We start from the raw sequence: 16,151 nt of genomic DNA on the forward strand, positions 1-16,151 counted from the left end.
TACACCTGGTGGGACAACCACATCCCCGTCAGGCTTGGGGCTTCCTCCAGCCTCCCTCTACCCTCATCTCCAACGCCCCCCCCCCAAAACACCCATATCCCCAGCCCCACCCCCATCACAAGGGCTTCCTGATGCTTGGTGCTTTTGAATGCCTGCCCTGCTCTGCTTCTTAAAGTCCTCCTTCCGCTGCAGCAGGCTCTCAGCTGAAACGATTTTTCATCCACATCAGAGTTCACGTGACTCCTGCCTGATCCCGGCTGTTGGCCTGATGAGGCCCTTCGCCCTGGGTGCCTGACCATATGCAGGTTTTCAGACTTCCAACTTGATGTTTACTCTTTCTGTTTTTGAATTATTAAAGTGAAATCACATAGAACAACTGATTAAAAGGGTAAAGTTTAAATAACTTTGGTCTTATGATTGCTCAATAGAGATCCTCTAACTTTGGGCCTTAGGGAATTAAAAAAATACTTTCTTAAAAACATATTAACAAATCCTCTGGTGTTTGGCAAGCAACATTATTGTTCCTCTTTTGATTATATTGTCCCCAATGTCCCCCAAAGCCTGGTGTGCTGCAGTCCATGGGGTCACAAAGAGTCGTACACATTGAGCCACTGAACTGACTGAATGTCCCCCAAGGCCAGGGAGGCCATTTTTGGGGAGGAGGCTAAGAACTGGAAATCGAGGGGTGGGGCCAGAGCTACTGTGTTGTAACACCTCGGCCTCAGGCCTCAACAATAACAACATTGAGCTTCAGACCCCAACTCAACAAGGTGCCTGATAACCTTGTTTGAAAGGCAAAGTGAGATGGTGTTGTTCAGTCACTCAGTCATGTCCAACTCTTTGCGACCCCATGGACTACAGCATGCCAGGCTTCCCCGTCCTTTGCCATCTCCCAGAGTTTGCTCAAACCCATGTCCTTGCATCAGTAATGCCATCCAATCATCTCATCCTCTGTCATCCCCTTCTCCTCCTGCCTTCAATCCTTCCCAGCATCAGGGTCTTTTCAAATGAGTCAGTTCTTCACATCAGGTAGCCAAAGTATTGGAGCTTCAGCTTCAGCATCAGTCCTTCCAATGAATATTCAGGATTGATTTTCTTTAGGATTGACTGGTTTGATCTCCCTGATGTCCAAGGGACTCTCAAGAGTCTTCTCCAACACAACAGTTCAAAAGCATCAAAGCGAGATGGTAGTTAAGAGAAATAACAGCAAGTGTTACTGAAAGATAATATGCTATTTGGTTCATTCATGACCCTTTGGGAGCACTCCTATTCATCCTTCGAAACCCAACCTTGTTGTTGTTCAGTCACTAACTGTCTCTGACTTTGGGACCCCATGAACTGCAGCATGCCAGGCTTCCCTGTTCTTCAGTATCTCCTGGAGTTTGCTCAAACTCAAGTCCATTGAGTCACTGATGGTATCTAACCATCTCCTCCTCTACCGCCTCTTTCTCCTCCTGCCCTCAATCTTTCCCAGCATCCAAGTCTTTTTCCAGTGAGTCAGCTCTTCACATCAGTTGGCCAAAGCATTCACAGAAGACCTTCTCCAAGGCATCTCTACTTCTCCTCCCAAGAGAACCTCGCTCCTCTCTCTCATCTTTTTTTGATCTTCCACTATGGAAACAGTGGAAGCTGGTGCAGCTCTTGGTGAGCACACACTTATGCCAGGCACTGCTGACCATGTAGCACTGCCACATATTGTGCAGACCATTCACAGAGGGCATCTCACCACTCCCTGGGGGCAAGATAATTATTCTTTACCCCCGTTTTACTGATAGGGAAACTGAGGGCCAGAAAGGTGATTTCCTCCTGGTCACATAGCTTGAACTGGAGTCTGAATTTTGATCAGATTCTAAAACCCATTTCCAGCTCCAAACCAGCATGGTGCCCCCTCCAGGGGATTCATCACCCACCCTGCAAGAATTATTTCCATCCTCCCAGGTCTGGAGTGAGGCCCTGGCAGCGGGGCCTGCCACTTACAGGTAGAGGAGCTTTATCCTGCCTCCGGCCTGACATATAATCAGTGCTCATCAAATGCTCATAGAACCCCCTAAAATGACGGGGTGTGGGGGATAATATCTGAGATTAACTTTAATATACTTCAGCGAAGAAAAAGATACAAGGAACAGGAAACAGTAAGTATTAGCCAGATCTTGATAACTATTGAATCAGGGTGAAGGTAGGTTGGTGTTCTTTGTACATTCTTTCTGCTTCTTAAATGCTTAACAATTTTTATTATTAAAAAAACAAAAACGAGTGGAGGTGGGTGGAGGAGCCCTGAGCCCAGTTCGAGTCCCCTCTGGCTCCAGAGCTGGGTGAACACTCACCTCTTGATGGCTTTGTAGCAAATGATGACAAGCACAGTGAGAAACACTAGGGAGGCACAGCATACCGCGATGATGATCACCAGCCCCGACCACCAGCTCTCCTCCGCGGGACACGAGGTAGCGTTGGGAGCTGAAAGAGACAGGAGCAGCCTGAGTGTCCCCTGGATGTGTGGGTCCAAGCTGGTGTCAGAGGTGAACCGTTGTAGATGACACCAAGGCTGGCCTCACCACCATCCATCACCCAGATGAAGCCTCTCCAACCTGTCCTGCCATCCCCACCCCCACCCAGTGGCGGGTGACGTCATGGTTGGCCCCCAGCCAGGTGACGTGCTCTGAGCTGGGGTTAAGCACTGCACCCTGGGCCATCCATCCTTCCTGGGCATGAGCTAACTTGACAGCAGGGTCGGGTTTAATTTCCCATGAAAAATAACAGAACATCTTCTCTCAGCGTGGGTATTAAATCTGCTTCCTCTGAAGGTGGGAGTGAGGAGTCGGGCTCACAGAGCACACAGGGTGGGGGGCAGGGGCAGGGAGGAGAGAAACGGAGGCCTGTCAACATCAGTTTCTTAAGCTATTTTTTTTTTTTTTTTTGGCAAGAGACAAGTTTTCTCTCTTCTTGGGTTTGGTCCCTGTGGTGGGTACCGGTAGCAGTCTCAGCCTGCGCAGTGGCCACAATTTGAAAAAGTCATTGACAGAGCACATGACAGGGGTTGCTGCAGGACCACCCTTGTCATTATTCAGTCCGTGGGGTCCTTGGGGAGAACCCGTCCTTCCCTTTGGCACAGGCTGGGTGAGGGGACCCATGTACAGACAAAGCTTGCAACAAAGTTGGTTTGCTCTGCTCTGAGAAAAGCAGAGACATCATACAGCTTTACCCCAGAGGTTTTGGAAGACCTACACCCAACTGGAAAGAATTGCTTGGAATTGCAAAAGGAACAGAAGTGAGGGAAAGAGAAAAGGGGAGAGGGAGAGGGTGGAGGGACGAATAGACAGCTATATAGACACTACTAGTTCAGGACAGTTCTTCAAGACGTGTGAATATGTGTAACAGAATCAAAACTATGCCCTAGACTTAATAATAGGCACCATGAAGACTGTAACAGTATGTGGGGAATCAGTGAATGATTTCCCAAAGGATACCATGGGTGGTTTCATTATTATATTATTATTGATGGTATTGTTGTTGTTTGACTCATCAAGGTGTAATTTACATATAGTGAAATGCACCCATCTGAAGTGTACCATCTGATCAGTTTTGACAAATGCATACACCAGTGTAGAGCACACCTCTGTCATGACACACAATATCACTATCACCCCAGAAAGCTTCCTTGTGCCTTCTAGTCTGTCCTGACCCCAGAAGCAACCATTGTTCTGCTTTCTAAAATCACAGATTAGATTTGCTTGTTCTTGAAACTCACATAAATGGAATCATGCAGTGCCTGGGTTTTTTCTGTTTTCTTGCTTCCTTTATTTAGCAGTGTTTTTGTGATTCACCCACAATGTTGGACATTTAAATAGTTCCTTTCTGTTACAGCTGAACAGTATTCCATGGTATGTATATACCACAGTTTGTTTATCCTGTTCAACCATTGATGAATACATAAGCTGTTCGCAAATTTTTACTTTTGTAAAAAAAAGCTGCTGTAAACACTCACAAATAGGGTATAGACATGCTTTCTTGGTATAGACATGTTCATATTTCTCTTGGTTAAATAACTAGAAATGGGGTCACTGGGCCCTATGGTGTGTGAGTGATTAACTTTGTAAGGAACTGCTGTGTTATTTTCCCCAAGCCCTTGTGCTCTTGTTCAGAACAAGGAAAGATGCAGAGAAAGGAGTGATCTTGTGGCTTTGTTGCAGCTGGATTAGGAGATCTGGGAAGCCTTTATGTGCTTCTCAGGGACCAGGTGCTAAAGCCCCATGAACAGAAGCCAAGGTCACCAGAGGTGGAGCTGAGAGCCTCACTGAGACCAAGCAGATACAGAAATGTTTCCTAAGAAATGACTGGGACGAGGATGTCACTGAGCCATGTGACTCTGTCAGCCTTGGTAAACACAGGCCTTTAGAAACCCTAACACTGAAAAGATAGAAAGGGACTTCCCTGGTGGTCCAGTGGTTAAGAATCAGCCCTGCAAGGCGGGGGATGTGGGTTCAATCCCTGGTTGGGGAGCTAAGATCCTGCATGACGCAGGGCAACCAAGCCCGCCAGCTGCAACTAGAGAAGACTGTGCTCCACAGTGAAGAGCCCGCATGCTTCAACTGAGACCCAACGCTGCCGGAAAAAAGAATACAGAATTCAAAAGACAACCTGTAGAATGAGGGAGAGGTAATCCAGGAGTCTCAGTTTCCCCATGATGAACTTCTTCAATGCTTTTTCTGTGAAACATCAAACACAATCCTTTCCCCAAATCGCTCATCGTGGGGTGTCCCTGGCTTGGCTGAGTTTCCCCAGGGAACTGGGCACAGATCTTGCCCACAGCACTGGTCATTGCTGGAGCATCAAGAGAGCAGCCGGATACACAGGGTCCCAACCCCAAACGGTCTGCATTTTCACTGCAAAGGGAAGCAATTTTGGTTTTTGTCGGTTCTACCTTGGGTTGCAACACCTCTGAGGTGGTCTCCAGGGCCAGGCCTGCAGCCTGTGGGGATGCTCACATCAGTAGCCCACAGTTTACCCAACATGGCCAAGGCCGGGACATTCGTCTACCAGAGAGTGGGCTCAGTGGGGACAGCACCCCTCCCCAGGCAGCACTTGGAAATCTTTGATGGCAGAGGTGGGAGGGGCTGTTTTTGAGCACCCAGCAGCTATAGATACATGGTAGGACTGTCCCTCCAAAAGCCCACCAGGGCTCCTATTGAGAAATTCCATCCACTGGAAACAGAAGGACAAGTTAATTCTAAACTTCAATTGGAATTAGATGCTAAATTTCAGAGCACCTCTCTTGATGTTCTTTTCTTTGCATTCGCTATTAATGAGGCGAGAATCTCCTTCTTGCTGACTGTTTTCAAACACAATTGATGCTGAAAGCAGGAAGGTTTGTTCCAGAAGGTCCTTCTGCAGAGAGTTCCTTGCTAATATTCAGCAGTGTGAATATTACTCACCGCTTGCATGTGAGGAAACCACCCCAGGCAAAACTGTTCTGTGAAACAGTGCAAGACATAAATCTTGGATTTTGCCAAGAAAACAGCTATTGTGTTCAAAGAATGCATCCTTATTTATCCCTGCTTGACTCATTCTTTTTATATTAGAGAAGATCAGGGGATGCTGGGGTCAGAGGAAGGCTGCGTGTGTGTGTGCTAAGTCGCTTCAGTCATGTCTGACTCTGCGACTCTATGGACTGTAGCCTGCCAGGCTCCTCTGTCCATGGGATTCTCCAGGCAAGAATACTGGAGTGGGTTGCCATGCCCTCCTCCAGGGGATCTTCCTGACCCAGGGATGGAACCCCTATCTCTTAACATCTCCTGCATTGGCAGGTGGCTTCTTTACCACTATTGCCACCTAAGAAGCCCCAGAGGGAGGCTAGGAGGTGTCACTTCAGAAAAGAAAATACTGAGTGAGGTGCAGGATCAAACAGCTTTTGCAGGGCCGAGGATGAGGACACTGGATCTTTAGGCTGCAGACCAGGTCCACCCCTGCCTGAACTTCTCTCCCACTGGGCGTGGCCTCTCCTGCTTTCCAGTCTGTCTAGATAAGACTCTTCACCCTGTGGGCAGACTGATGGTTCGTATTCAAGAAGATAGAATCATGAAGGTTTTCATTCATTAATTCATTTGTTCATCCACCAAACATTTACTAATAAGCACCCTTTGTGCCTGGTAGCGTGCTGGGAGCTGGGAATACAAGGACGAACTAGATGTCAACTGTGCCCCTTCCGGGTCTAATGCCAGTTGCCCAAAATCTGATCATCTCGCTCGAGGAGCCAGCAGTCTCCGAGAGGAGAAGAGACACAGAAGCGCTAATGTGCAAGGTCAAGGTCATTTGTGGCCAAGGAGAGGAAGCCACTTGGTGCCAGGGTTCAAGGGAGAGGGGTGATGCCTTGTGAGAGGCAGGTGATCAGATGGAGGAGGCTGAGGCCACCAGAGTGTGAATTCCCAAACACGAGGCTGCCAGAGCATGGCCTCCTCTGTCACCCGCCTCGCTCTCAGCCAAGATTCTGCAAACAAGACAGAAAGGCAGGAGCTGTCATGATATCTCAGGGGTCACGACACCCTCTCTCCTGGAACTCAATGAGGCTTTGTCTGCTGCATTCTTAAACACTCCTGATGCCTGTAAAGATAATGAGGCTGGCATCCAGAGAGTGATTTAGAACGACAGGGGCCAAGTTTTGCTTTATCAATGGAGTTGCTGTCTTTTCCGTCAAGAAACGCATCATTAAAAGCTCATATTTGGGACTTCTGCTTCTGGCCAAGATGCGGTAATGAGGGCCAGACTTGGCACCATTATACCCCCTCTGGGGAACATCTCAAAAATATACCAAAAATATAAAAATGGTTTTCAAAATAGTGGACATCAAGGTAACAAAAGATAGATCCTTGAGAGACAAGAAACAAAGGTGAGAGTTCCCTGGTGGCCTCGTGAGTAGGGTCCCAAGCTGTCACTTCCATGGCCCGGGTTCAATCCCTGGCCGGGAAACTGAGATCCTGCAAGCCAGGTGGCACAGCCAAAAAAACCTCTCCCCTAAACCCCAAAATCCAAAGGAGGTGAGCTCTATGGCTTCTCTAGCTTACTGCTGGGAGACAGGTCCCAAATATCAGTCCTGGAAGGGCAAGACCCCCACCCCCGCCAAGGTCCAGCCCACCCAGAACATCAGAGAAGTTGGGCTCGGAGGGAGCAAGACAGATGAAAGTTCCCCAAGGGGACTTCCGGAAGAGCAGATGGAGCCAACAGCACACAAGGAATTCCACCCACAAATAGATAATTACATGCTGAGGCAAGTGCTGGAAAAGAAAGGGAGAAGAGGCCAAGATGTCCCCACAAGTGTCTGCAAAAGAGGCAGTTGGGATGGGGTCTCTTCAGATGTCCCCATCTGATCAGGCATCACGGGCACTGAGCAGACCAAGGAGATTCCTGTCGGGGCAGGTGGGCCTGCCTGAAGTCTCGTGTCATGGGGGAACCACATGAGGTCCCCTGCTCTCAGGGACAGGCGCCTCCCCTGCATTCCTCACCGGGTGTTTGTGACTATCAAATGGGATGATGGAGACAGTGTTCTTGAGGGAACCAGGAGGAGCACCAGCATTAGCTGAGCACCAACTCCGAGGCTGCTGCACGGCCCCCTTCTGCACTGGGGACACAGCCAGGGACCTGATGGGGCTGGAACCCAGTGTGCCTGTGACAGCCCTCACGGCAAACTCAGCGCATTTGCCTTTGACTTGGGATGGGCCGCTTCCATATGGTCCTCAGAGAGCAGGCTGTACACTGGAGATACCTGATTGGGAGGAAGGAACTGAATGGGGCACGAATGAATCAAAGGAAAAGCAAGTTGTGGGGAAACAACCTTAGTCCTCCAAGATATTTTTCTAGGATTTCTAGAAGGGAGTGAGAGCTGTGTTCTTTGTTTTAACCTGATGTTTCCATTGTGAGATCGTGGTGGTTGTTCAGTTGCTCAGTCGTGTCCAACTCTTTGCAACCCCATGGATTGCGGCACACTAGGCTTCCTTGTCCTTCAACATCTCCTGGAGTTTGCTCAAGCTCATGTCCATTGAGTTGGCGATGAAACCACTGGGAGGTGGAGGCTGTGGTTTATCCATGTCTCGGCCTCTGGACCCGCATGTGACCACCTGCAGAGGCCAGCCCCCTGCTCACCTGGCCCCCCATTTCTTGAGCACAGCCTGAGTACGAGGCCCTGCTGGTGACACCACAGGCGTGCAGGGCATCCTTAGATGTCTCTAACTTTCACAGTTTGGCGATTCATGGCCAGGCTGCCCAAGGGGCTTTCCGACTGATGCCCAGGAGCTGACCTTGGTCACGGCCAGGGGAGGAGGTGCGACCTGCACAGAGAGCTGAGACTCAGCTTCCAGCCCACCAGGCAGATCACAGCCACTGAGCACGTCTTATCTAGGGTCCCCTGAGCTGCAGAGATTGGTCTCCTTTGAGGGGCTAAGGTCTGTGAACCTGCTTTTCAAACCACAGTGGACACACTCAGTCTTTGCCATGGAAACTGAGGTCAGCCTCACGACATAGCCAGGAACTTGCCAGTCTCAGGTCTCAGGGACTGGCCTGGGCTGGGCTTTGGGAGTAGATGCCAAGGGGGCCACACAGCCTTGATCCAAGGGACAGTCTTGGCCCTCAGGGTGGGTAGTCTCCCTCTTGGTTCCACACTCTCCTGCCCACCCGGAAGCCCTTGAGGACCCGGTCCATCACGTCTAGGGATCGTGCATCTGCTGCAGGTTGATGGAGTGTCTGAAGAGCATCTAAGAGGATGTGTTCTCTCGCTCTGCCTTGGTCTGCTCACCTAAATCCCTGTTGGTTTTATCTGGTTCATGAAGACAGCAAGGGGTCCAGGAACTTTGCTAATACGCTTGTGTGGTGGCAAAACCTGGTCCTCAGACCGTTCAGACAAAGGAGGACATGAGGCTGGGGGTGGGGGGCAGACCTGGGCCTCAGGCCCCCCAGCCCTGCTTCATGCGCTGCCTCCAGGACCACGAAGGACCTGGGTTTGCAGCTCCTTCACTGCCCTGGGGCCCCCAGCACTATGCTGGGCTGCTTGATACAGACTGCAAGTCCACTGGGGGGAAGGGGCCCCCCGTCTCATGCCCCGCCCCCACACAGAGCCCATTGTCTCTGAACACAAGGGACCAACTCAGGCCACTGCTCTCCATTCATGGGCAACCAGCCTCCATGGGGAGGCCTGTGCCAGGGGCATCCAGCCGCCCACCTGGGCAAGCTTGGAGTGGGGCCCTCGCTCGTTTCCTCCCCAAGGATGCCAGAGTGTGTGGCCCAGCTTTAAACCACAGATACAGGCTCAGACCTTGGTGCTTTATACAAACCCCGAAAATCAGCCCCCACTTCTACAGAGAAAGGAGGAGTCTCCTTTGAGTTGGTCCACATGAAAATAGTGATCCTTTGCACCTCAGCTCGGAGGGCCTTTCCCCCCTCCTCTGCCAATGGCAATCTGGCTTTGAGTGCAGCACAGAGACCCCCCTTTTCATGTCTTCCTCATGCCTCCCCCAGACCTGAGGTTCTCAGAGCAGGAAGCCCCCGACTGCCCAGTAACAGCTGGCAGAAGGTCTGAATTCCCGGCTCCTGGGGGAGCCTCCGCACCCTGCCTTTTCCAGGACTCAGGGGCGCTCCGTCTGCACCCTGCAGGTTGGACACTGCAGCCTGAACGTGGGTCCCAGCCTCCAGTCCAGGGCAGGGAGGAGGTGGTGTTCTTGGGAAGCAGGGCTGTACCGGGGCTGCTTGGGCGGGAGGTCTGTCTCACCATCACCCTGCCCACAGTCCTATTCCTGGTCTCCACTGCCTCCCAAATCTGGCCCAGAACCCCCTTCCTGCTCCCGCCAGCTGGGCTGTGGAGGCCACAGCTGAGCTGTCCAGGTTTCTGTTCACTGTGGACTGAGATCACTGGTCTATGGAAACTCAGGGGGCCTTGGCCAGTTCTGGCCAGTGACACGAGGCGGAACATCTGCTGGGCGCTTCCACAGCTGTCTGCTTGCTGTTCAAGGAGAGGCACGGAAATAGGCAGGAAATAGGCATGGAAATAGGCAGGAAATAGGCACGGAAATAGGCAGGAAATAGGCAGGAAATAGGCATGGAAATAGGCAGGAAATAGGCAGGAAATAGGCATGGAAATAGGTACGGAAATAGGCGGGCCTCCCCCTCTTGGACACAGCCACGTCCTCTTTACCCTCAAACAGAGCAGCTCTGGGGGCACCGGGGCGCTGGGTAGATTACAGTGTAAAGTAGAGTGACCTCCAGGGGCAACTTTTGAACAAAGATGGATTTGGTGAAGGTGTTCATCACACCAGTGCCTGAGGGAAGAGTGAGAGCAGAGGTCCTGAGGTCACTGCAAGCCTGGTGTGTCGTGGGCAAGGGGAGGACAAGAGGAGACGAGGTGGCTCAGGATTGAGGCTGTGAGAAGCGTTTGGGCTTTTACGCAAACGAGGTGCCCGGGGGGTCTGGGGAGAGGGTGGTGAGGTCTGACTTAAGTGTTGGCTCAGTCACTCTGTGTTTAGACTGTGGACTGTGTGTGTTTGTAGGCACGTGCGTGTGTATGCGTGTGTGTATGAGGATGGGGAGTGTGGGAAGCTGGGAGGATATTGCTGATAGCCCAGGAGAGAGATGACAGTGGCTCACGTGGGTGTCAGCTGTGGAGGTGGTGAGAAAAGGTAAATTCTGAGTATGTTTGGAAGTTTCAGTTCAGTTCAGTTCAGTCGTTCAGTCGTGTCTGACTCTTTGCAACCCCATGAATCACAGCACGCCAGGCCTCCCTGTCCATCATCAACTCCCAGAGTCCACCCAAACCCATGCCCATTGAGTCGGTGATGCCATCCAACCATCTCATCCTCTGTCGTCCCCTTCTCCTCCTGCCCTCAATCTTTCCCAGCATCAGGGTCTTTTTAAATGAGTCAACTCTTTGCATCAGGTGGCCAAAGTATTAGAGTTTCAGCTTTAGCATCATTCCTTCCAAAGAACACCCAGGACTGATCTCCTTTAGGATGGACTGGTTGGATATCCTTGCAGTCCATGGGACTCTCAAGAGTCTTCTCCAACACCACAGTTCAAAAGCATCAATTCTTCAGCGCTCAGCTCTCTTTATAGTCCAACTCTCACATCCATACATGACCACAGGAAAAACCATAGCCTTGACTAGATGGACCTTTGTTGACAAAGTAATGTCTCTGCTTTTTAATATGCTGTCTTGTTCCTTCCGAGGAGTAAGCATCTTTTAATTTCATGGCTGCAATCACCATCTGCAGTGATTTTGGAGCCCAGAAAAATAAAGTCAACCACTGTGTCCACTGTTTCCCCATCTATTTGCTATGAAGTGATGGGACCAGATGCCATGATCTTCGTTTTCTGAATGTTGAGCTTTAAGCCAACTTTTTCACTCTCCTCTTTCACTTTCATCAAGAGGCTCTTTAGTTCTTCTTCACTTTCTGCCATAAGAGTGGTGTCATCTGCATATCTGAGGTTATTGACATAAAGCTTGGATGTAGGTGTGAGAGATACAGAAGAGTTAAGAATGACTCGAAGAATTTGGGATTGAGCACGCAGAAGGATGGAGCTGCCGTGGAGGGATGCGAAAGGCTGGGGCAGGACGGGCTTGCTGGGTGTGGAGATCGGGGGTGAAGTCTAAAATTGCCATCACACATGCAAGGGAGAAGGCAACCCACAGTGGGATCTAGATTCTGAGCTGAGAAGCAAAAGCTCAGCCGAAGGAAGAAACCTGGGGACTGTCAGCACAATTCCTGAGACGGCGTGAGCTCATCAAGCGAGAAAGAGTGATAGAGCAGAGCAGACAGTCTAGACCTGAGGCCTGAGGGGCCCCACGTGACGAGGCCAAGGGACAGAGGAGGAGGCAGCCGAGGAGGCCGGGAGGAGAGGCCCGCAGGGGTCCCAGCCAAGGCAAGGTGAGGTCTGTGGCCGAGGCAGGGAAGGACGTCGAGGAGGAGGGGATGCTCAGCGCCCGTGTCCACTGTGGCTGAGGGACAAGCGCCATGAGTCTGAGAGCCAGCTGCTGGACGGAGCAACACGGTGGTCACCGTTGACCACCAGAGAGGTGGTTTTGCGGGAGCAGTGGAAGACGCTTGACTGGGGCCGTATAGGAGAGAAGGTGCCGAGAGGAAAGGGAAGCAGCACGCGTGCACAGCTTGTTGGTGGAGTTTTGTTGCAAAAACAGCAACATGCAGCCATGGCTGGGGGAAGAAATGGTGGGCGAGAAGGAGTCTAAGACGGGAGGTGCAGCGCACGTGCGCTGGTGGGTGTGACGCAGGGGAGGGTGGGCCCGAGCACAGGTGGGGAGAGCTGTGCTGCGGGGGAAAGGGGGGAGGGGGTGGCTGACAGGTGGGAGTCGGTGGAAGCTGCCTTCAGATGGTGTCGGTCGTCTCAGCGAAGAGGCAGGTCAACAGCTGAGGGAAGGACGAGGGACAGGTGATGGGTGTGCGAGGGGAGCAGAGAAGGTGTGATCTGCTTTCCCAGGAGGCCAGGTGAGTGACTGGCTGGGGCAGGGAGGAGCGTAAAGGACCAGGGATGTGAAATCGAGTCCAGTTCAAGGTTGGCCGTTTTGCTTAGCTGCCTTCGGTTGCCGAGGGGAAGCCAGGTTTGCCCAGCATGTACGATGACGTGAACGCAGGGCGAAGGGGTTGAGGGCACACCCGGGGGGTGAACACAGGACCAGAGGCAGGAACTGAGACACACAGAGTGATCACATGAAGGCGCCCAACTTCACCTGGGTGGGTGCTGGAGCTGGGGTTTGAACCCAGACATCTGGCTCCAGCGTGGACCCGTAGCTGCTACACAGATAAAAACCAAGTGAGCAAGCATACTCAGAGAGGACAAGGCCGGGTGTGGAAAGGAGAGGTGAGTGTCACCTAGGGCTTTGGGGAAGCCTCTTTGAGGAGGTAGCATTTTGGCTGAGTCTGCAGGGTTAAGGGGAAGGGACAGCCCTATAGAAAGGTCCTGTCTGGGTTGGCCTAGGTCGTGATGGAAGGGATGGGGAACAGGCAGCTGGCGCCCCAAGTCTCTGCTTCTCTGCTGGTGCTAGGAGGGGTGAAGCCCTGGAGAGGGGCGCCAGGCCCTTCCATCTGAGTCCCAGCAGGTTCCCCAAGCTCCGTGGGATGTTCACTCTGATTTATTTCCGCCCGGCATCTCGGGCACGGAGCCCAGCATGGTGGCAGCGTGGCTGCTTATCATAAAACCCACAGTTCTCAGGCTCGGCTCCTGAGGAGGGCACTAAATAAAACCTGATACATTATTAATAACTGTCTCTACCATTCCTGGGCCTAATTAGGAAAGGAAAATTATGAATTGGACAGAAGTCTCTATGGTGGGGGCGGCCTCGGCATTCCCCATGTCAGGGAGAGGTATGGGCGGAGGCCGGGCAGGAGCCAAGAACAGCCGGCCGCTGCCTGGGACCATTCATCCTCCCTCTGGCAGCGATTGCAGGACACGTCTCCCCTTGTTCTTGGCCCAAACAGTCCTCTTTGTGAGGCTCCTGAAGGCCGGGACTTGTCCTCGGCAGCCCTGCTGACTTTCAGGAGCTGTAGCCCACCCTTTGTCTGTGCCCTGCCCTGGGGATCCTCCCCAGACGTGTAAGCCTCAGGTCCCTCCCAGCGCTACAGAGGCACTGCCACCCGGAGGGGCCACATTTGCCAGTTTAGAATAGCACAGAGCTGTCCAGAAGTGACGAGACAGTGCCATGGGCGAGAGCCCTGGGGGACCACCCAAGCCCACCCTCATGGCCCCGACTCATCATTCGAGGGCAAATCCATTCACTCACTCGATACCTATCCGCTGAGAGTCTATACTGTGCTAGGTGCTGGAGAGATGAAGGTCAGCAGTCAGGGACCCTGCCCTTAGGATCCAGCCTGCTGGAGAAAGGACCCTAACTCAGTCACCACCAGCTAAATGCACACTTGACTCCTGCCTCAGCCAGATAACTGTGCATGTGCCTTAGGTACGAACAGCAGGAGATGACAAAACAAAACAAAAAAGAATTTCCTGAACCCGAAGAGCCAGCATAGGTTGACTGAGAACAATGGGCTCATCTCTGTGAGCAGCTCATGACTTTGGGACAGGAACATGCTCCCAGTGGTTTATGTTAAATGCCCAGCACCTAGGTGATACTCAATACATGTTGGATCACTTTCTCCCCTTCCAGAGGGCACTTAGACGATGGAGATCTCATAACTGCCTGGTCAGGTAGAATCTGCTTGCTCCAAACAGCTGTGTGAAGAGCGGTTCAGGATCAACTCAGACCACTGGTTGACCAACTCTGGTCCATAGACCAAATCTGGCCCACCACCTGCTTTTGTAAATAAAGTTTTATTGAAACACACACACACCCACGTGTCTACATAACATCATGGCTGCTTTCTTGCTGCATGGGCAGAGTTGAATAGCTACAGCAGAAACTGTGTGGCCCACAAAGCCTAAGCTATTACTCTTTGGCCCTTTACAGAACAAGTGCGTCCACCCCTCCCTAATTTCTAGTGCTCTTCACCCGAGATTCTTAGACAAGCTTAGAAAGTTGACCTGAGAGTCCCCTAAAATGATACCCTAAATTTGCACTTTATAGGTGAACAGTCCACTCCTTCTGTTTTATATTTTAGAAGGTCCCTTTACTCCAAATGTCACACCAGTGCCCTGGCAGGAGGTGTCTAGACGTGTAGCACGCGGCCTGTTCTGTCTGGGAGTTTTAACGGTGGCCGCCTTTTCTTCTTTTTAAATTGTTTTTATTTCTGGCTGCGCTGGGTCTCTGTTGCCGCACAGGCTTTTCTCTAGTCTCAGAGTGGGGGCTGCTCTCTGGTTGCGGAGCACGGGCTTCTCACTGCAGAGGCTTCTCTTGCAGAAGAGGAGGGGTGCTAGAGCACAGCCTCAGTAGCTGTGGCTCACGGGTTGAGTTGCTCCGTGGCACGTGGGGTCATCCTGGACCAGGGGTCAAACCTGTGTCCCCTGCACTGGCAAGTGGATTCTTCACTTCTCAGCCACCAGGGAAGCCCAACAGTGACGGTCGTGACTTGGCCACACCACACCTGCTAAGTGCTCGGCTCCCGGGTGAGGATGGCACTCCTTAGAAGGTTGATAGCGGGCATCTACTGTGGTAATATGCCAAGTATCGTCCGGAGCCCTACTGCAGGGGCGAACAACCAAGGCCAGGGTTACCACCATAACACAGCTGATGGTTCTTCAATTCAGGTCTAGGGCCCGTGAATAGAGGCAACGGGATTGGGGCAGAGTTAGGACTGACATCCCCAGGAGCTGCCTGAACCGTCCCTCAGTGGAGCAGGCTGAACCCTAAGGCTGGGACAGCCTGCTACTTTGGCATCAGGCTCCAAGACACTTCTGGCTCCGCTCTGATGAAAGGCTTAGCCTCTCAGTGGTGGCACAGGCGGCTCTGTTTCATTCCTCCTCTGACAGTTCTAAGCACTCAAGAGAACCTCTGGCCCTTCCTCCTTCCCAGAGGCCCCTAGGGTACATCTCAGGGTTTTTTTTTTAAGTTTTCTTTTTTTTTATATGGACTATTTTTAAGGTCTTTATTGAATTTGTTATAATATCACTTCTGTTTTATGTGTTGGTTTTTTGGCGCGGAAGCATATGGAATCTTAGCTCCCTGACCAGGAATCGAACCCCTGCATTGGAAGGTGAAGTCTTATCCACTGGACCACCAGGTAAACCCCTCGGGGTCTTTTTCTTTGTTGGGCATTTGGACATCAGCTGTTGCAGCTGCCCCACCCCAGACTTCTTTCGCTGTGAAGGTATGTGAGGTAGGGCGGGAGCTGCTTCCTACCTGTGCTGGGGTGCAAGAGGTGGGCAGCTACCTTGACTTTCCTGGGCACCTGCATTTTCTTTAGAAGCCTGTCCCGGGCTGCTGGAGTGGCCAAGCAGAGGCAGACAGCCTGGGAATTTACTCCTTGGAAGCCCAGAGAGTCCTCAACCAGTGCCCTGTACGAGGTGGGGCAATCCAGCCTCCGCCACCAGCTGGGGACAACCGTGAGGCCTCACTAACCACAGAGTCCCCGCAGGATCGGGCTCAGGCCTCCTGGACTCTCACTTGGCTTTGTCTGTCTCCTTGTCCCTATCTCTTCCGTTTCCTTCTAGCCTCCCCTGGGAACACCTCCTTTAAGAATCTGAAATGGCAACCCCCTCCAGTATTCATGCCTGGA

At 51.8% G+C, this 16,151-nt stretch overlaps 1 protein-coding gene across 4 annotated transcripts in view; it reads right to left on the minus strand.

The window, feature by feature from the left end:
* Nucleotides 1-16,151, minus strand: part of PRIMA1 (proline rich membrane anchor 1) — a 65,755-nt gene that overhangs the window by 11,425 nt on the left and 38,179 nt on the right. For all 4 annotated transcript variants that reach the window (XM_069558678.1, XM_069558675.1, XM_069558677.1 and 1 more), the window contains exon 4: nt 2,325-2,454. In XM_069558678.1, the coding sequence (XP_069414779.1) occupies nt 2,325-2,454 (130 nt within the window). The remainder of the gene's footprint in view (nt 1-2,324; nt 2,455-16,151) is intronic.

Source organism: Ovis canadensis, chromosome 18 (assembly GCF_042477335.2).
Source record: "Ovis canadensis isolate MfBH-ARS-UI-01 breed Bighorn chromosome 18, ARS-UI_OviCan_v2, whole genome shotgun sequence".
Classification (NCBI taxonomy): domain Eukaryota; kingdom Metazoa; phylum Chordata; class Mammalia; order Artiodactyla; family Bovidae; genus Ovis; species Ovis canadensis.